We start from the raw sequence: 22,375 nt of genomic DNA on the forward strand, positions 1-22,375 counted from the left end.
TGCAGACATCGGAGTGGGATGGGGGTATAACAGGCTGGAATTTGCAGTCCATATGGGTTAGCAGCTTGTTTTTAAACTATGATAGTCATCTCAGTCGGAGAAGGTGCCGGGAGCCAGCACGGGAGATCCCACCCATGACAAGGTCATGCGGAGAGACCTGACGGGGCAAGGCGAGTCAGGTCTCAAGGGGTCCTCTGCCTGAGCATCTACCCTGAAACCAAAATCTGTCTGTTTACTGTCTGCTATACTATACTCTTCTGACATTACAGGGGGCTATCCCCAACCACCTTTCTCTGGAAAAAGTTAACTTAGAGCTCTAACTGGTCTCCTGCATATGAAAGGAGTGTCTCAGCTCAAATCCCTCTGATGGCTCTCTAATTTGCCTGACAGTTAGACACTTTTACAACTTGTGATTGTTTACAGCCCCCCAACCTCGAGAGGCACGAAGCTTAAAACATCTTAAAGATATAGAGCCTTTTCTAAAGAGCTAAAAATTATGTTGGTGATGGCTTTCACTGTTGAGTCAATGACTGCTGCCAGGCCTCCATATTCTTTATCCTTTAGGCACCTGGAGGATATTAATCAATGTAATTGGATATAGAAAAAGGAATATAGTAGTTTTGATGTTAGCAACACTAGACTTTTGAGTTAGTGAACTTTCTCTTTGTTATAAATCACTGTACTCCTCTTTCCTTGTTATAAATTGTTGTGTCCTTGCTATATAAGAATGTAACCTTAATTAGTGCTTTCTGAGAGTGGCACCAGACTTTAGTAAGAACAACACTTTTAAGGAAAATAAGTTTTCGGGTTGACAGACCCTTATCAGAAAAGGGCCATAAAATGCTAATAGGCCTCCTGGCCAGAAGATGATGTAAATCACCTAAGACTTGTGTATACAGCTAGGTATGCAGAGAGAAAGCCTGGTCTCGATAAGAGTCAGGGCTGCTGATGCTGCATAACTTTGTATTATCCATTGATCTCTATGCACAACCAAAAGTATAAAAGGCTTTCCCGGACAATAAAGGATGGGCCAGTTCCTGGAAAGACTGGTTCCTCCGTGTCTTCTTTTCTTTCTTACTCTATTTTCTGGCTGATTCCCATCTGGGGCATAGAGGTTAGCCTTGTCTACTTATTTGCCCGGGCTTCTAAGACCCACGCAAGAGGGAGCCCAAGGAGGGGCACCCTCCACTATTCAAGCAGGTGCCTGTGGCCCTACGTAGACAGTTCAAGTCCCTTGCCTCAGGGCTTTTTTGGCTTTCTATGTAAACCAAGGAATACAGCCTCTTTCTCTCCTTTATTCTCTTAACTCCAAACTCTTTCCTTATCTCTCTCTAAATCTATATATCTCTCTCGCCATGCCGTCCCCGCTTCAAATTACCCTGGATCCACCAGGGCTGGACCACAGCAAGAAGGCGATGGCACCCCACTCCAGCGCTCTTGCCTGGAAAATCCCCTGGACAGAGGAGCCTGGAAGGCTGCAGTCCATGGGGTCGCTAAGGGTCAGACATGACTGAGTGACTTCACTTTCACTTTTCACGTTCATGCACTGGAGAAGGAAATGGCAGCCCACTCCAGTGTTCTTGCCTGGAGAATCCCAGGGATGGGGGAGCCTGGTGGGCTGCCGTCTATGGGGTCGCACAGAGTCGGACGCGACTGAAGTGATTTAGCAGCAGGCATCTTAGTATGAGTAAAAGAGCTGCCGAAATCTTTTGACAACAGAGTTAATCTATAGGCTATCTACTGAAGCAACAAAACCTTTTTTCCCCATCCAGTGGTTCCACGGGGGAGCTGAAACTCCTTAGAAGCTATGATCACTACTGCTCCTTGTCTTTTAGGTACTGCCCCAAGACCCCATCCCAAAATTTCTTCACTTCTAAAAAGAAAAATGGAATTGTAAGGATAAAATGAAGGAACAAAATTAATTTATCCTTTCTCTCAGCCCTTCAGCATCATAACTACTCCTCAAAGAAATAAAACATTGTTCAGAAGAGGTAGTATGTAGATAAACAAGGAAAATAATCTCACTTTATTCATTCAAGAAGCTATGGAAAAGGCCTTCAAAAAGTATGTCTATATCATATATAGAATCTAAACACAACACAACACAACAAAACCACATTGAACACATAGAAACAGTACAAAGGTGATTGACAGGGGCTGAAGTTGTGGGGATAAGGAGAGATTGGTTAAAGGCTACAGATGTTGTTAAAAGATGGATACATTTTGAGGATCTAATGTACAGCACAGTAACTATACTTGAAATTTGCTAAGAGAATGGATTTTAAGCATTCTTACACATATACACAAACCTCTCCCAGAAAACTATGTGAGTTGATGAATATGTTAATTAACTTGACTAGGGGAATCATTTCACAGTGTATCATATATCAAGTCATTATGTTTAAATATATTACAAGTTCACAGATTATGATTCAATAAGGTACAGTATAAAATTAAAAAACTTAAAATAAATAAATAAAACAACATAAAAAAACAACCCTCCCCCCCCAAAAAAAAGTATGTATGAAGTTTCTCATGACATAGCTCAAGCCTATCAATGCAGTCAAGCTTTCATTTCTTTGAAAATTAAAAATACATTTAAAAAATGGTAACAAATGATGCAGCAGGATTAAGGCATATGGTACATTAGAACAAAAAAAGATGCATGTAAATGAACCTAAATCATGAACATTAATCCAAGTCAGATGGAAAGGACGTCTAATCTATTTTCCCCAGTACTCATTAAAGGGTGCTGTACCACATTTCACCTGTCACAATATAGCTTAATCTTCTAGGAGAATTAAGTATTTAAATCCTGAGAAACAATTGCTATTCTAGAATTTCCCTATGTAACTCAGCAAGTGTTACTGTATTCTTCTCAGTCCCTTCTAAACACTGGCGTACAACAAATTGAATTACTGAACACATTGTCTGCCTTTGTGTTTAAAATATATGAGGCAAGAGAAGAATCAGGTTTCTTCCCAGTAGTTTTCTATACCTGATTCCTCCTCTGAAACACTTGTGATAGGAAAATCACCTACATGGGCAGTTCTGGAGTGAGCAAAAAGTAGAAAGGACCCATTCCTTAAATTTATGACTCATATTTCTAACTAGAGTTCTACTTCAGTGGAAAAACTAGTATCACACTCAAACGATTCTTTAATTTGTATTAAAAAAAACAGTTTCAGACAGGTAAAACTGATCTGTTTATCAATATATTAACATCACTTTTTTGTTTTTTTGAAATTGACTCCTGACATTAATATAAGTATACACAGCTTCTTGACACAGATTTCTCACAACAGCTTCAAGCTAAAGCCTATCTCTATCCTTTCCCTGCACACAATTATTTCTGTTTAGGAAATGGGGAATAAGTTAGCTTTCAGTACATGCTTCTTTCTGGCAGACTGAAGATACATTAATTTATTCTTGAATAACAGCTTGGATATAAAAAATCTAATGGCAAATATGCTACTTACAGAAATATATAAAGAGAACTGCAAAGAGGTACACATTAGCAAACATTAAGAGCGGTTAAATATAGAATATCTAATGCTACACGCCAAAAGAGAAATAAATGCAACCATTGTAGGGTGGTGTGGAAAAAAAATTTTACAGCAACCACATGTCTCTTGAGTTTTCAAGATAGTCTTAATTTAAAATATTTGTTCCTGTTGTTAAATCACATGTCTTGAGTTTTCTTCAGAGAACTGTGTCACTGCAAGAAAAGTGTAATTTTGAAATTAAGGTGTTTCAGTAGTTTATTAGTAGTTCAGTAAATTATTCAGTAGGACAAAAATAATCACTAAAAGATAAAAATATTATCACCAAACATTTAACGTCCTCTTACCTACTGATCTCTATACCTTATCATTAGTCTTTTACTTTAAAGTATTTTGCACCCTAAAGAAGGTCACATTTGTGATCTCTATGTGGAAATAAATATGAATACAGGACTGACAGTAACCTGTAGTTCATTTTACATAAACTTTCTTTATATATAAGAATTTTCTATAATAAACAAGATCTACTATGTACCTATAATGTCTCTAGTACTGAAGACTTTATGGTACATATAAAATATATAAGAGACTTATTCCTCTCATCAGGTAGTTTACTATTGGGTTATAAAGATAAGTGAGAATCAAAAGCAAAATTAGGTGGTAAAGTCTCTTGGTACAGTGGTAGTTCAATGAAGGAAGACAACCATTTGGACTAGAACCTAGGAATTTTATAAAAGAGAAGTTCTTTGAGGCATGAGTAATATTTAGAATATTATAAAGAGGTATAAAGAATATTTCCTTTGATAGGAAGAGTGGTGGAGGTGGGTAGCAACTGTGTGAAACATGAAGGAAATGCCTAACTGGAAAAGAGGGTAATGTTAAAATACACTGTAAATAATGCTGGATTAACAATGCTGCTTAAGTTTACTGTGAGTCTTGAAAATCTGTTAAAGGAATTTGGAGAATCAGAAAGTGATGTGATCAATCAGTAAACTCATCCAGGTTGCTTTTAGAAGACACACACACCCACACTCACCCCCCGCCCCAACCCCAATTCAGGGATTTTGGAGTTGGCATCATTAGAATGGAGAAAGACATACAGCAATACTTCTCAAAGTGTGGTCTCACACCCAAAAGCAGAAGCATCACCTGGGAACCTGTTACAGAGCAAATTCTTGGGCTTCATTCTGCTTCCTCATTGCCAACCTAATGACGCCTCATTATGTATTTTGAATATTGTATTCTTTGTAAAACATAAAAGAAATGTAATGTGCTTTTCTTCATAGTAATATTGGGAAATGATTTTTCCTAGTTTGGTCAACTTGGATTGAAGAATGTAAACTAATGTTACAGGTATCTAATTAAGTAGAAATTTTTTATCTACACAATTTGTTTAATTTTCACATTCAGATGAAAGTCAGAATCAGAACTGCTTCCTACACCTTGGTTCCATGCTTTATCTTCTAATACTGATATTGATATCTACTGATATGGAACTACAGATATTTTCATTGCTATTGATCAAAATAATGATGACTGACTTTATATATTATTATAGTGCTATAACCATTCCCTTTATGTACCCACATAGCTTTACTACTACAGATATCAGGCTTATATGAGTCCTAAAATACCCCCTCCAGAAAAATATTATTCCATTCAAATTGTAAACAATGTACACATTTTATGAGCTTCTAGCAAAATACTAAATGTGAACATTCCACAAACAACTGCCAATATGGGGGAGATAGATAATGGGAATTAAATTCATGTTTTTATTTTTGACATCTGCCAAAGAAAGTTAAGAATTGTCCCTGGTTGACTGACGGGAATGATAACAAAATAATAAAATGTTTTTGTATCTTTGCAGGCTTAGTTTAAAACTAGCCCAATATTAACAACAGAAAAATTCCTATGGAATTTTCTCTTTCTCATTTTTCAAAAAACTGAGGTACCAGAAAAATAATCTGTGTTTTTGGCCCAACTCATCATGGACTTCTTCTAAGTTCTCCAGTTTCTCAGTCACATAACTTACTCCCCACAAGTAGCAAGGTTCTGTGTTTGTGTAATACCAGAACTGCAGAGAGTTCCCAATAAATTATCTTTAGAGGAAAGATAAATTAGAAATTTTTCCCAAAGCACTCTATAGAGAGCAAGTCTGATATATCATAGGACCCAAATGATATTAAAAATACCAGCACATTTCCTTTTTTCTCCCAAAATAAAGAAAGAAGTCAAAAGAATCGATACTGTTAGCCAAATGGGGACACATTGATAGTATGGAAAGCAAAAAGTCTGTATAAAGAAGCTGGCTTTACTTACTGTGTTTCTCCTTCTTGCACAAAGAAGGACATTTTCTGAACAAAGCTGCACACCTCTGAAAAATAATGGGAACTCCCAGAAAAAGTTTGCATTCCACATATCATTATTATCCGTTTTGTAATATTGTTTCACCAAAACCAAATGGGTAAAATTCCTCTAGAGTTTGTGAAAGGGTTTGGCAAGGCTTCTAAGGAAGTCCGTTGTCATACTAGTGGGCAAACACAAGACAACTGCACAAGCTGAGTGACCACGTACCGGCTGCTGTCATGTAATCCCAGCGCTCGACGAGGCACATACTGAAGATGAGGCGATCTGACGTTCGCCCTTGGCCAATGAGCGAAATCTGCCTCTCCAAATTCTGGCAAACAGATGATGTCCAGCCAACGAGAAACCAGAACACTACCAGGAGAATGACCGCCAGCATCCTCATGACACGTCCACCAGTCATGTATGGAATCCGCTGGGCTGTTCGTGAAAGAAACACCTTCAAAACCCTGGGAGAGCAAGACATCAAAATGTGAAGGCAAACCTAACACCCAGGAAGTAAATCTCTAAAATATCTGATCTTTCTTGGTGAAATCTAAATCTACCCAAACTTACTTAGGCAGAATTTTAACACTAAAAAAAAAAAGTGTCACTTGTTATTTTTACTGTATTTCTTTCTATTTTATCTTCCAGTAGCAGAACAAATATCCTGTGTTAGAGGTCAGTGAGTCAGTAGATTTGTGTAGGATGGAATTCTTTTGAGGATGTCTTAATATTTCAAGGAAAAGTCTCAGGACCTTAGAAAGATCCACAGGCAAACACTGCTCAAACTGGGTTTCTAAGGGATCAAAAGATAGTCCTGAAAGTTGGTAGTTGGGTTTTACATTATACAAGTCAAAAACTTCCTTAAATGAGTTATTCTTTATAGTATAATGTTATAAAAGGTATTTTTTGAAAATAATTTTTTGTAGCCTCCCTTTGTCATCATCTCACAAAATGAAAAATAATTATGAGTACAAAAGCAAAAACAATAAGAGGACTATTTAAATACCCCTCAATCAGACTATTGCATTAAAGAAGAAGACTGGGATATGACCTACAAGAACTACATTCATTTTTTTGGCGTATATATGACTCAAATGCATAGCCAGGGTTGAGAACTACCGGATTACATGATATCTAAGAACTGTTTCATCTCTGAAAACGATGTGAAGACAAAATCCAATCTTTCTACAGGGATCTTTCCAGTTATCCTTTCTTTAATATCATCTCCAGAATATTCTCAGCTGATTTTAACTCCCCACTCCCATTCTGATATTTTAGGTCACAAAGTTGTGACTTGACATAAACTACCATAATGGTTTATGGTACTATAAGGGTATCCATAATCAATTTCTAAATGAATTCATCTTTTCAATTTTTCTGTTTCCTCTCCCATCTCATTCTTTCAACATATTAAATGAAATGTTCCTATGAATTATTCATAAAAATCATTATAAATCCAGAAAATGAAACTTACAAACCTGAAATAATCTAGACGTTTTTTAACTACCTTTTCTCTCAATGCAGGGCTTTGATAGCTCTTCCCCCTAATATCCAGTAAAGAAAGTTATTTTCTAGCATGTTCATATTTATCCTCCCCCTATCCATATTTCTTGGCTTCTCTGCTGGCTAGACAGTAAAGAGTCTGTCTGCAATGCAGAAGACCTGGGTTTGATCCCTGGGTCATCGGGAAGATCCCCTGGAGAAGGAAGTGGCAACCCACTCCAGTATTCTTGCCTGGGGAATTCATGGACAGAGGAGCCTGGTGGGCTATAGCACAGTGGGTCACAAACAATCAGACATGACTGAGCAACTTTCACTTTAACCCATATCTTTAACTCCATTGTCCTTCAGCTAACACACAGTGTGAATTTATTTAATTCTGAATAAAATACTTATCCTCAATTTTAATGTGGAACAACATCAGAAAGGTTTTAGTATAAAATAAGAATACAAAAGATTACTTTAATTACTCATCATTTAACTACAGACAATCCCCAATTTAAAACAGTTCGACTTAGTGATATTTTGATTTTATGATGGCACAAAGTGATAAGCATTCAGGAGAAAATGTACTTCAAACGTGAATTTGGATCTTTTACTGGGCTAAGGGTATGTGGTACAATACTTTCTCCTGATGCCTCAGCTCTCAGACAGCCACGGGATCACAAGGTTAAACAACTGAACTACTTACAACCATTCTGTACTCATTCAATCATTTTGTTTTTCACTTTCAGTACAGTATTCAATAAATGATATGAGATATTCAACATTTTATTATAAAACAGACCTTGTGTTAGATGATGTGGCCAAAGTGGAGGCTACTGCAAGTGTTCTGAGCACAGTTAAGGTTCAGTTCAGTTGCTCAGTCATGTCTGACTCTTTGTGACCCCATGAATCGCAGCACGCCAGGCCTCCCTGTCCATCACCAACTCCCAGAGTTCACTCAGACTCACGTCCATCCAGTCAGTGATGCCATCCAGCCATCTCATCCTCTGTCATCCCCTTCTCCTCCTGCCCCCAATCCCTCCCAGCATCAGGGTCTTTTCCAATGAGTCAACCCTTCGCATGAGGTGGCCAAAGTACTGGAGTTTCAGCTTTAGCATCATTCCCTCCAAAGAAATCCCAGGGTTGATCTCCTTCAGAATGGACTGGTTGGATCTCCTTGCAGTCCAAGGGACTCTCAAGAGTCTTCTCCAACACCATAGTTCAAAAGCATCAATTCTTCGGCGCTCAGCCTTCTTCCCAGTCCAACTCTCACATCCATACATGACCACAGGAAAAACCATAGCCTTGATTAGACGGACCTTAGTCAGCAAAGTAATGTCTCTGCTTTTGAATATACTGGGCTAAACTATGATGTTAGGTATGTAAGATGCTCTCACAAGTTAACAATAATCTCAATCTACAATGGATTTATCTGGATATAATTCTACTGTAAGTCAAGGAAGAGCTGAAGTTTACCAGATTAGTTATTCTCCATTCCCTGGGTGAAACACACTAGCACTGGTAGCGAATGCATTGCCTCCCTCTGCTGCTGCTGCCGCTGCTGCTAAGTCGCTTCAGTTGTGTCCGACTCTCTGCGACCCCAGAGACGTCAGCTCACCAGGCTCCTCCATCCCTGGGATTCTCCAGGCAAGAACACTGGAGTGGGTTGCCATTTCTTTCTCCAATGCATGAAAGTGAAGTTGCTCAGTCGTGTCCGACTCTAAGCGACCCCATGGACTGCAGCCTACCAGGCTCCTCCGTCCATGGGATTTTCCAGGCAAGAGTGCTGGAGTGGGGTGCCATTGCCTTCTCCAATGCATGAAAGTGAAAAGTGAAAGTGAAGTTGCTCAGTCATGTGCGACTCTTAGTGACCCCATGGACTATAGCCCACCAGGCTCCTCCGTCCAGGGGATTTTGGGGTGCCATTGCCTTCTCCCTGCCTCCCTCTAGCAGGCTTCAAACACTTCTGCTCCAGGTAGTTGAATTGCTGCCTGTTAAGAATCACTTGTACTTGTTTCCAAATTAAACCCACTGTTATCATCCTTTTTTGAAGTATAGTTGATTTGCGATACTAGTCTCAAGTGTGAAACTAACCGTTTCACAGTGATTCAGTATTTTATAGATTTTACTCCATTTAAAGTTAGATAAAGAGGGGCAGTGGTAGTTGGTTTGGGCCTTGATGAATATCAATTGACAGAAATGGAAGAAAGTAGAAAAGATATAAGGGGATATTCTAACTGAAGGGAAAAACATAACAAAGTCCAAACGAGAAATGCTTTGAGGAACAGTGGGTGGAAATGTTTGGCAAGAGGGGAAGTTTTCTTTAACCCAGAAGAACTCTTAGGGATTTTTCAAGTTATTTCGAGGGGTTTTCCCTGGGTTGAGAACCACTGCTTCAGAGAAAAATAGTTATGATTTATATTTTCTTTCTATGGCCAAGATGTGGAAAGTCATTAACTTTTCTGTTACTTGAAATAGTGAATTTTTAAAATAACTACCTTTAAAATATAGTACTTCTTAACCAGATGAGCTTGTTATTTGCAGAGGAAATCTATATGATCCCAGTAGAGTAAATTTTTAGTCAAGAAACCAGCTTCCAAATTATCAGACACTTTCATATTTTCCATGGGTATTTATCATTGAGTCTGAGAATTCAAGACTGTCAGGTCCCCAGATCTCATTTCCAGAGAGGGAAAAACCAAAGCCAAGCCCTCATGAGCCTCCTGTTATCAATTTTACTGACTTTCAAACACTAGAAAATACAGTAACAGAACTCTGCACTGCAGTCTAAGCATTTCAGGATATTGGTTTTTGTAAAATGGAATAAGATGCATTTTTCTAGGATTGCCTTAAAATGAGAAAATTCTGCTACATCTTAAAAAAAAAATGAGCTCTTGTTAGTCTATATGGGTTCACTGCCTAGAAACCAAGTTCTGAAAGTGAAATCCTTAGACATGCGCTTATATGAAATACAGCTATAGAAAAAGTGTAACCATTAAACTTATACAGATTACTTTTCCTACTACTTTTTCATAGATAAATCTTTAAGCTATCATCTGCTGTGAAGGTTTCACTATTCTCAATGAACACAGTAATATATATGAGGACTACAAAAAAAATCTCCAGAATTTAATACAAAATAGCATATTTAAAGTATATATTCAGTTCTCATTAACAGTAGATAAATTCATAAATAAGAATTTATGTACATAATAAATAAAGAAATCATGTTGAAACGATAAAAAACTATGGGAATCCAGGAATTGGCTGTCACTATATGTCTACCCCTACTTTTTCACTTTCCACACACTTCTTGTCTGGGCCCATAAAATTACTATAAGGGCTTATATTTATTTAGGTTATATGATTATCTTCTTCAAATATCTAATTGCTAGTTTGGTCTTCTTTTTTTAAATGTGGACAATTTTTGAAGTCTTCATAAAATTTGTTACAATATTGCTTCTATGGTTTTTTTGTTTTTTGGCAGCAAGGTAGGTGGAATCTTAGCTCCCCAACCAGGGATTCAACCCGTCACTCCCTGCATTGGAAGGTGGAGTCTTAACCACTGGACCATGAAGGAAGACCCTCTAATTGATTGCTTCCATTATGTAATATTCTCTTGGTTTTCATTATACTCCTATGTCAGCAAGTTTTTAGTTTCCAGCACAGAGTTCTCTGATTCAGTCTTCCTTTTAAATAAGACTGCTCCTCAAGGATCTCCTAAATGTTGTCACCTTCTGTTTTTGCTCTACCTGTTATCCCTGGGAAATTCCAACCACGACTCTGCTTCAGTTATGTACCTGTTGGTGAGTCCCAAATCTGTAACTTTGGTTTATTGAGATCACTCTCCAGAGCTCAAGATCTGTAAACTCAGTGATCCACTGGACATCAAAAGGTTCCAAAATAAAATCATCACTTTCTCAATTCCTGTCTCCTCTAACCCACTGCTCATGTGTTACCTGTCTGAATGACCAGTACCAGTTAATTATTCAAAGCAGAAACCTAGGAAGGAACTTTGATACTTTCCCCTCATCTATGTTCCAAATGCCAAATGCATAATTAAGAATATCTGGGTACTTCCCTAGAGGTCCAATGATTAAGAATCCGCCAGGCAATGCAGGAGACTTGGGTTCAATCTCTGGCCAGGCAACTAAACCCACATGCCTCCAATACTGAACTAGGGCGCCACAACTAGAGAGAAGCCTAGTTGTGCACAATTAGTATCCATCGAGTCGGTGATTCCATCCAGGCATCTAATCCTCTGTTGTCCCCTTCTCCTCCTGCCCCCAATCCCTCCCAGCATCAGAGTCTGGCAGAAAGTGAAGAAGAACTAAAAAGCCTCTTGATGAAAGTGAAAGAGGAGAGTGAAAAAATTGGCTTAAAGCTCAACATTCAGAAAATGAAGATCATGGCATCTGGTCCCAGCACTTCATGGCAAATAGATGGGGAAACAGTGGAAACAGTGTCAGACTTTCTTTTTCTTGGGCTCCAAAATCACTGCAGATGGAGATTGCAGCCATGAAATTAAAAGACGCTTACTCCTTGAAAGGACAGTTATGACCAACCTAGATAGCATATTCAAAAGCAGAGACATTACTTTGCCAACAAAGGTCCATTTAGTCAAGCCTATGGTTTTCCCAGTGGTCATGTATGGATGTGAGAGTTGGACTGGGAAGAAAGCTGAGCAGTGAAGAATTGATGCTTTTGAAATGTGGTGTTGGAGAAGACTGTTGAGAGTCCCTTGGACTGCAAGGAGATCCAACCAGTCCATTCTGAAGGAGATCGGCCCTGGGATTTCTTTGGAGGGAATGATGCTAAAGCTGAAACTCCAGTACTTTGGCCACCTCATGTGAAGAGTTGACTCATTGGAAAAGACTCTGATGCTGGGAGGGATTGGGGACAGGAGGAGAAGGGGACGACAGAGGATGAGATGGCTGGATGGCATCACTGACTGGATGGACCTGAGTCTGAGTGAAGTCCGGGAGTTGGTGATGGACAGGGAGGCCTGGTGTGCTGCTATTCATGGGGCCACAAAGAGTCAGACACGACTGAGTGACTGAATTGAACTGAACTGAGTGCACAGCAATGAAGAGTCCATTTGCCACAACTGAGAACTGCCACAGCCATAAAAAAATATTTTTCAAAATAATTTAATTTTTACCTCTTAAACACTTAGAATATCTTTCAAATCTTTCTATTTGTCTCCATTTTCACTGCCACTGTACAGCTCCTGGTCATCAACCTATTTCCTCTAGTAGCTTCCTAACCAGTAACCTTACTGTTCTCTCCCACCATCAGGCCACACTGTACGTTAAAGCCACAGTGACGTTCCTAACTGCACTTCTGATCCTGTTTCTCTCCTGTTTACAGTCCTATGCTTCTCCACCCAAATCCAGCTGCCTTAGGATGGTAAAGGCCTTTAAAAATTGGTCCCTGCTTGCTTCAGCAGGCTCATCGCTCACGATTCTTGCCTTCCTACAGGTCTCTGAACAACATGCGGTGTCCTCTATCTGAACTTTTACCCTCCTTTTCCTGTACTGCCCCTCCCTCTCCCCTCATCAATACAAACACCTAATTTAGCCAATGTGTACATATTCCTTCAAGGTTCAATTGAGATGCCACTTGCTCTAGGCCAGTGGTTCCCAAACTAGTAGCATTAACACCATCCCAAAACTTGTTAAAAATGCAAATTCTGGGGTCCCTTCCAGATCTACTGTGTCAGAAACACTGGGGGTTATGGCCCAGAAACCTGTATTTTAACAAGCCCTTTAAATAAATTCTGATGGCTATAGTTTGAGAGCTGCTGCTCTAAATAATTTTTTCCCCAAAGGCTTAAGACTGGTGCACCTGACTTTCCAATGGGCTGACTGCTCTAACCTGTCAGATACAATTTTGGGTTTTTGTTACACTGACAACAAAATTTAAAACCTCTAGTATCAGAAAGTTTTCCATTTTCAGAATATTTGCCTTTGTGATTCAACCGCATCTTTTTTGTTTACTACAAGAAAATGAATATGTACATAATCAAGCCATACAGGCTTCTACTAATTTAATTGGAATAATCCTGAAGGCTTAAAGTTCTCCATTAGATTTGAATTTCTATTAATTTTACTGCTTTCTTAGAAATTCCAGAAAATAAATGCTTCTGATGAAAGATAGAAGGTGATTATTTGCTTTTATAAATATAAAGCCACTCAATTTTTGGCAAAAGAGCCTTGATAGTAAACAACACAAAAAAGGCTGAAGTCACTACTTCTCAGTTTGCTTTAAGTGGTCATAAGCCCTCATGTTTATCAAGCTTTTCATCCATTTCTCAAAATTTCATTTTCAGAAGTAACATAACGCTACTTTTTAATCACTGGATATATTTAAAAGGATCAGTATCACCTGGGCAAAAATAGATTTTAACATTTATGAGACATGAAGTTCAGGAAGACTGTGGTGACTATTTTAAGTTACTGCTATTATAAGAAGGAAACCCACAACTCAGCTTCCCCAATATAGGTAATTTTATCAGTTCCAATTACCTGCTTTAGCTCTCGTATCTCATAGTAACCTTCCTTTCTTTTGACCTGATTGTAAGTAGATAAGGGAGAAGAAAGTTATAAGACTGTTACAAGTCAAATATTTGATAGAGCTAGAAGGAATCTGCAGATTATTTCTTCTGCTCTCAGGAAAAAGGCAAGAATGTCTGTTTTTATCACTTCTATTCATCACTGTACCAGAAGTTCTAGTATGAGTAATTTGTAAAAAAAAAAAAAAAAGAAAGAAAGAAAGAAAGAAAATGAATCCATATTGGGATGGGAAAAGAAAAGCTGTAACTATTCAGTTCAGTTCAGTTCAGTCGCTCAGTCGTGTCTGACTCTTTGTGACCCCATGAATCACAGCACGCCAGGCCTCCCTGTCCATCACCAACTCCCGGACTTCACTCAGACTCACGTCCATCGAGTCCGTGATGCCATCCAGCCATCTCATCCTCTGTCGTCCCCTTCTCCTCCTGCCCCACAATCCCTCCCAGCATCAGAGTCTTTTCCAATGAGTCAACTCTTCACATGAGGTGGCTAAAGTACTGGAGTTTCAGCTTTAGCATTATTCCTTCCACAGAAATCCCAGGGCTGATCTCCTTCAGAATGGACTGGTTGGATCTCCTTGCAGTCCAAGGGACTCTCAACAGTCTTCTCCAACACCACATTTCAAAAGCATCAATTCTTCGGCGCTCAGCTTTCTTCCCAGTCCAACTCTCACATCCATACATGACCACTGGGAAAACCATAGCCTTGACTAGACGGACCTTTGTTGGCAAAGCAATGTCTCTGCTTTTGAATATGCTATCTAGGTTGGTCATAACTGTCCTTCCAAGGAGTAAGCGTCTTTTAATTTCATGGCTGCAATCACCATCTGCAGTGATTTTGGAGCCCCCCAAAATAAAGTCTGACACTGTTTCCACTGTTTCCTCATCTATTTCCCATGAAGTGCTGGGACCAGATGCCATGATCTTCGTTTTCTGAATGCTGAGCTTTAAGCCAATTTTTTCACTCTCCTCTTTCACTTTCATCAGTAGGTTCTGTAGTTCCTCTTCACTTTCTGCCATAAGGGTGGTGTCATCTGCATATCTGAGGTTATTGATATTTCTCCTGGCAATCTTGATTCCAGCTTGTGCTTCTTCCAGCCCAGCGTTTCTCATGATGTACTCTGCATAGAAGTTAAAGCAGGGTGACAATATACAGTCTTGACATACTCCTTTTCCTATTTGGAACCAGTCTGTTGTTCCATGTCCAGTTTTAACTGTTGCTTCCTGACCTGCATATAGGTTTCTCAAGAGGCAGGTCAGGTGGTCTGTTATTGCTATCTCTTGAAGAATTTTCCACAGTTTATTGTGATCCACACAGTCAAAGGCTTTGGCATAGTCAAGAAAGCAGAAATAGATGTTTTTCTGGAACTCTCTATCTACTCTGTATCTATTAGTAGATGACACAATCTCATATATAGAAAACTCTAAAGAACACACACACATAATCTGAACTAAACACCAAATTCAGCAAAGTTGTAAGATGTAAATTCAACATTTAAAAATCAGTTTTATTTTTATATATAAGCAATAAGCAACTTGAAAATGAAACTGACTAAAGGGTTTCATTTACTATAGCATCAAAAAACACCTAGGAGTAAATTTAACCAAGAAGGTAAAAGATGTAATCTATACAATATCATTGAAAGAAATTTTAAAAGATCTAAAGAGATGGAAAATGTGTTCATGGGCTGGAAGATCTAATACTGCTAAGATGGCAATAGTCCCTAAATTGATCTACAGGTTTAAGTCAATTTAACAAAACAGTGTGATACAAGCATAATGATAGACATATAGAACAACAGAATAAAGCTGATCATCCAGAAATAAATCTCTACATCTTTAGTCAACTGGTTTTTTTACACAGTGCCAATATTTTTCAATAAAGAAAAAAAAAATCTTTAAAAACAAAAATATAAAAAAGGGAGCTCCCTAGCTGTCCAGAGGTTAGGACTTGGTGTTTTTACTGCCATGATCCTGGGTTCAATCTCTGGATTGAACTAGATCCCACTAGCTTCTCACTGCCACCAAAAAAAAAAAAAAAGAAAAGAAAAAAGAAATCTTTTTAACAAATGGTCCTAAGGACAAGTATATATCCAAGTGCAAAAGAATTAATTTAGACCTCTATCTCACATAATATACAAAACTTAATTCCAAATGAATCAAAGACTCAAATGTAAGAACTAAAACTATAAAATGTTTAGAAGGAACCAGAGGTATAGATCCTTCTGATCTGAGGTTAGGCAATGGTTTCTTAAATATCATACCAAGGCATATGTACAAAAGAAAAAACAGATAAACTGAGCTTCATAGAAATTAAAAAAAAATCTGTGCACCAAAGCACACTATCAAGAAAGTAAAAAAAGAAAACCCACAGATATGTAGAAAATATTTTCAAATAATTTATCTGATAAGGGCCTCAGATCTAGAATTTATAAAAACTCATACAACTCCAAAACGCAAAAGCCCAATTAAAAAATGGACATATTTCTAAAGAGATAAATAAATGACCAATAAACACCCAAAAATAAACTCAATATCATCAGTCACCTAGGAAATGTATAAAAAGATTTTCTTCCTTTTGCGCTTTAAAAAATTTAAAGTTTCCCTGTAAGAATACCTAAAATAAATAAATATCTTCCAGTCACTTTTCAAAATTTACTATGGGAAGGGATGGAATGGGAGGTTGGGGTTTGCAGATATAAGCTATACATACGGAACAGATAAAACAACAAAGTCCTACTGTGTAACACAGAGAACTATATTCAACATCCTGTGATAAACCATAATGGAAAAAGAATATAAAAAAGAATGCATGGATGTATAACTGAATCACTTTCCTGTACAGCAGAAATGAGAACAACACTCTAAATCAACTACACTTCAGTAAAAATGTTTAATAGGAAACAAAAGTAGCTATCTATCTATCTTATCTATGTATCCTTTCCCACAAAGCGTAAATATTTGGTGCTAATGAGCATAGTAGAGAAAACTGCTATGAATTGCACTGATCCAGAATGGGTAGTCCTGAATAATACATGAAATGAAAATCTCCATGTCAGAGCCAGAAGGTTTTCTTGCAGCTTGCTTAAATGTTCGTTTTAAATATACTACAAACAAAAAAAAAGTTTTATTTTTTCTTGATTAGCCTTAGAAAAAGGAAAAGGCAATTTGTTTTCAGAAACCATACTGTAGGAAATAGGAAAATGTTCTTCTGGCATTAAGTTTCTTCATCTCTCTCCGTTCCCTTTCATTTAAAATAGTTCCTCATTTTTCCTCTTGAAAATATACTTGGCTTTCCTGAGCCTAGAGATATTGCCTTTCGAGGTTTCTTAAAACCAACCAACCAGCAAACCTAGCCTAGCAAGTATTCTATGAGAGGTTCTTTTAGATCTGTCCTACATCATTAATGTCCTAAGTCAAACAAATCTATGGTTACTGAAGGAAACTCCTTGTCATAAATGAACCTTCTCATTTTTGTCTACTTCAGCTCTGTGTTTCCTTATGATCCCTACTGAGCCAGATAAAATCTGTCCCTTTCTCCTTTCTTTTTCTGAAGAGAAACAGTTTCAGGTTCAAATAAAGTGCATTGCAAGAACAGCCTGCCAGTGAGGTGAGGTGGTGGGACTGTCTGTCCTGGGCACAGGTAACAGTTTCTGTATAGACTTTTAGGCAATAATAATAAGTCAAAGCTGTTCTGCTTTTTATCACCACCTTATGCTGGTGATTCTAAACAATGTCAGTGATAAAACAACTCCTCCCTGAAGGAGTTGTTCACCTCCTTTCACCTCCTTCTAACTTGCTCCACTTCTGTACTGCATTGTTCAGAAATAAAAGACTTGTGACTTTCCTTTGCATTGGCATGGTAGTCTTTGTCTGTATAGCTCTCAAATGTGGGGAGAGACCCCTAAAGCAAAAGGTGGGAAATTTAATAAAAGTGATGAGATCCTTAAGTTCCAGGATAATAGTATCATTTCTAGTGACAGATGAGATCCTATTCCTTTTTTATATTTTCTTCAAGTTTTCGGAGCTACTGGAATTCTGTAAACACTACAATGGATCAGTGAGAGATCAGGATATAGAAAAAGAAATGTTCAACAATTTTACTAAGCCCTGAGGGAAACGGCTAAAATAAAACAAGAACTCAGGTCTTTCCTGTTTATCCTATTCTCAAGAGACTAGAATAATCATTTTATTTATCAGTACTGATAATTGCCTTGGAACTTTCAGCCTTAGAGAGGTGAGATTTACTTTTCAAAAATTTGAAATAAAAAATGAAGTTCTTACGAAAATGAGAATATGGCGTTCAAGGGATGTTATCCCTTAGCTCAGGCTACCTTGATCCCTCAAGCCACCTTGGGTCGGGTTTGCCAAAACCTGGATCCTCAGCTTTCCCTTCAGTCTGTGGCCTTCCCCATATGGTTCCAATGAATTCCCTTTTTGCTTAATTTAGCTATAGTCAGTGTCTGTGGTTTGCAACCAAAACCCCCTACATGACATATTTACATATATTTCTCTCATGTTTAAGATGTACAACAACTCTACAGGCGGGCTGAGAAGTGATTTTCAGATGTTAAAGTCATTTATTCTTGGCTGTATAAATAATTAATGGCAGAACTGAAATTCAAATTTGGATTTGTAAAGATTTATGTCTTTGCTCTCGATCATGTTACTATTAATATAAAATCTTTGAAGCCCTTTCTTGAGGACCATGTGTTGCTTGCCTATAAGAGATATCTACCAGAGACACCCCTGCAGCTCCATTCTTATAACCATCCGCCCATTCATTCACTTAACAAATGTGTGAATGCATATAACATGGGCAAGATACAGCACTAAGGATGGGGGACAGAAAGCTGGCTCAGTCAGTCACTTCCCTCGGGTTGCTCTCATTCCTCTCGGATGCTGATTCTTCAGTTGACAGCCTTAAACAATATTGGAATCAGTTCCATTTAAACAATATGGAAAAAACAATATAATATAAACCCATTTGGTTCAGACAGGATAAGAATAATTCAGCTCATTAAATTAGAAATAGTTTCCACTCGATTTAAGCCTTCAGTAGGTAATCCTTCACAGCAATGCCTTCTAGAGACACAGAGAGAAAACAGTTTGAATTATAGTCTTTAAAATAAACAAAAGAAGGATGAAGTGATCTAGTTTACCAAATCCCATTCATTTGCATACCACTCTCAAGATTCCTGCCTGTATCTGTGTACCAGTTAATATTTTCTTTAAATTTCTTCTATTTAAAATATTTTAAAGAAAATTTTACATTGCCACTTTAAAGGAAGAACTGATAGATAATCCACACATAGAATGTAATGATGAAAATGAATACAGTGAAATAAAGAGAATAGATTTCATCTAGATCGTATTACAATGGGAGGCTCTAAGCCTGAAGTTTGGTCTGCTCTTTGTTGTAAAGGAAAATTAGCAATTGCTGGGCAGGTGTTAAAGACCTATTATTTCCAAACTAATTTTTCTCCTGGAAATAATCAGAAGGATAGAAAGAGAACCTGAATGGAAGGAATTTTCTTGCTTTATGATTCTGTGTTATTTATTGGATTGGCAAAAAGTTTTGTAACATCTTATGGAAAAACTAGAATGAACTTTTTGGCCAACCCAATAATGTTGTGTTTTTCTCCCACGATCAGCCTCTTGCAGACCATGGTGTCACGTGTTTCAGACACTTGAGGACATGCAATAAGTCAGGGGAATAGGAATGTGTTAGATGTGGAGGGAACTGTGGGAAGCTGTTTCCAATTCCGCAGCTGACATTTTCATTCATTCATTTATCAACTACTAAGCATTAAGCACCCACCATGTGTCAGTCATTGTGCTCAGAGCTGGGGATTCAATGTAAGACCCTCACTTCAAGAAGATAATTAGTTAAAAATCAAAAAAATAATTACATAAGCAAACTGTAGCATATAACAGAGGACCTTAAGACTCACAGGGAGAGAGGTCATTCTCAAGAGGCCATCTATTCTTTTGGGAATTCCAGAAGTCTTACTGTCCATGATAGGCTGTCAGTGTCAATAGACTGTCAATTTCCTTTAGTGAGCACCAGTTGAAAAACAGTTATCATATAAGGAATAGAGATTGAAATGCACATGAGAGCAAAGTGTGCTGTGATATGGAAATAATAAAGTCAGCATCAGGAAGAACACTAGAGACTCATCTGGTGGTGGTTTAGTCTAAAGTCATGTCCGACTCTTGCGCCCCCATGGACTGTAGCCTGCCAGGCTCCTCAGTCCATGGGATTCTCCAGGCGAGAATACTGGAGTGGGTTGCCACTTCCTTCTGCAAGAGACTCATCTAATGCTTTCTTTTGTAGGAAATACAGGACTATAATTTCCTAGATGCTAAACTGAGATTTAAACTGGACCTCCTGAAGTTACTATACAACATACACAAGAAAGGAATCTTGAGAGAGTTAAGGATATCTACATTTGTTCCAAAAAGATAATCAGGAGTATTCCTAGTTATTAAAGTAAGTACAAAAAATAATAAGAGAAATAGAGTGGAATGAATTGGCAGAGTGGCACTGACATGAATTCACTACTAGTGAGAAGCTACAGTGCTGCACAGGGAACTCAGCTCGGTGCTCTGTGATGACCTTAGAGGGTGGGGTGGTGGAGGGGAGGTGGGAGGGAGGCTCAAGAGTGAGGGGAGGATGTAAGTACACCTATAGCTGAATCGCGCCGACGTACAGTAGAGACTAACACAGCACTGTAAAGCAATTATACTCCAATTTTAAGTGGGATTATTGCATAATAGAAAGTATGCAGTGATCACATTTTAATAAATGTTGAAGGGGTGGCATTTAAAGACAAATATTTAAAGACATATTTATGTCATCTAAGATAAACTATCACATGCATGGGCCATATCAAGATATATTTATTGAGAAACATTTACAGTCAAATTAGCATGAACATATGAATGGCCTACTGTGATTATTAAAGCAGCTTTAAACCTGATCAACGTAAAGGGTTTCTTCTACTGAACTACAGTGTTATCCTGCAGGAGAAATTTCTATTTTACCTCCTATGTTCTTTGGCACCACTACCATTTGGGAAGCGGAGGCAAAGGAAAGCCCTGGAATCATTTCCAGCTATCCCTACTCTTTGTGGACTGGTAATTTATTTTATCACCTCTTTCTTCTTAATATTTATCATATACACTGAAAAGATTTTTGTTTAAGATTTTTTTGATATGGAGCATTCTTAACATCTTTATTGAATTTGTTACAATTTTGCTTCTGTTTTATGTCTTGGTTTTTTGGCCATAATGGATGTGGGATCTTAGCTCCTCCACCAGGGATCAAACCTGTATCCCCTCTGCATTGGAAGGCCAAGTCTTAACCACTGGACTGCCAGGGAAGTCCCTACATTTTTAAAAGTAGTTGATTTTGAAACTAAAATATAAGGGAATTTACCATGTTCTCCAATTTATAAGGCTGATAAGCACTGGAGAATATTGGATAAGGAAGGAAACCAAGAACACCATTTTTTGGAAATTCACCCAAGGAATAAAAGCAGGATTGCCCTGGCGAGTAGCACTCAGGAATGGAGGACAGCAGCTTTTTGTCTGGTAAGCATATTGCTGAATTCTACTATATAGGATTCTTTGGTAGCTCTGGGCTTGAATATTTCAGCTGTATTGTCTTTCTTCCTGTTCTTAGTGAGTAAATACTATTTCACATTCATTGTAAACTTATTATTTGTTCAGAATTAACCTTTCCATAACCAATGGCACATTCTACTAAAGCACGTTGCTCAAATTCAATTGTATTAAAGGTTTTCCCAGAGAATCCTAAAGATATTGCCTTGAAAATGAAAAACATGTATTATTTTACTACCTAAATTCCTGAAATAAAATTTCAGGAATTTAGGTAGTAAATTCCTGACTGAGCTTGCAATTATATGCTAAGCGAAACACTTTGATCCTCCCATGGGAATGAGAACTAATAAAATATACCTGTGAAGCTTGAGAGTGACAGTTCCATAAACAGTAGCAAAACCGAGAAGGCGGACCCATCTTAGGAGAATACAGCGAAATGTGCTTGGCTCAAAGTACAAAATAACAACCTGTGGGATGAGAAGAGAGAGAAAGAGACCTTCAGGATCAGCTGATGACCCACAGACTGAAATCAGTATTTCATAATCTGATGTTTAATACATGTGTGTTTTGACATGAGCATATATTCATGTGAGTAAAACACTAAAATATGATCTTGATCATTCACTGTCCAAATCAAAAAGTCTCCTTATGGCTTTCAAGTCAGATTTAAAGTATTTAATTCTAACTCTCAGGCGTTTCTAGCAATTGTCTCTAAATTTCTATTATGTCCAAGCTTCAGTTCAGTTCAGTTCAGTTCAGTTGCTCAGTCATGTCTGACTCTTTGCGACCCCATGAATCGCAGCATGCCAGGCCTCCCTGTCCATCACCAACTCCCGGA

The 22,375-nt window shown here is 38.0% G+C and overlaps 1 protein-coding gene across 1 annotated transcript in view; it reads right to left on the reverse strand.

Annotated features, from left to right (window-relative positions):
• The window catches only part of GPR158 (G protein-coupled receptor 158), a 303,836-nt gene that overhangs the window by 20,773 nt on the left and 260,688 nt on the right, over nucleotides 1-22,375 (reverse strand). Inside the window, exons 6-7 of the mRNA XM_040248562.1 lie at nucleotides 21,895-22,004; nucleotides 6,081-6,319 (exon numbers count right to left, since the gene is read on the reverse strand). Of these exons, the coding sequence (XP_040104496.1) occupies nucleotides 6,081-6,319; nucleotides 21,895-22,004 (349 nt within the window). The remainder of the gene's footprint in view (nucleotides 1-6,080; nucleotides 6,320-21,894; nucleotides 22,005-22,375) is intronic.

The sequence above is a fragment of the Oryx dammah genome, unplaced genomic scaffold (assembly GCF_014754425.2).
Source record: "Oryx dammah isolate SB20612 unplaced genomic scaffold, SCBI_Odam_1.1 HiC_scaffold_10, whole genome shotgun sequence".
Lineage (NCBI taxonomy): Eukaryota > Metazoa > Chordata > Mammalia > Artiodactyla > Bovidae > Oryx > Oryx dammah.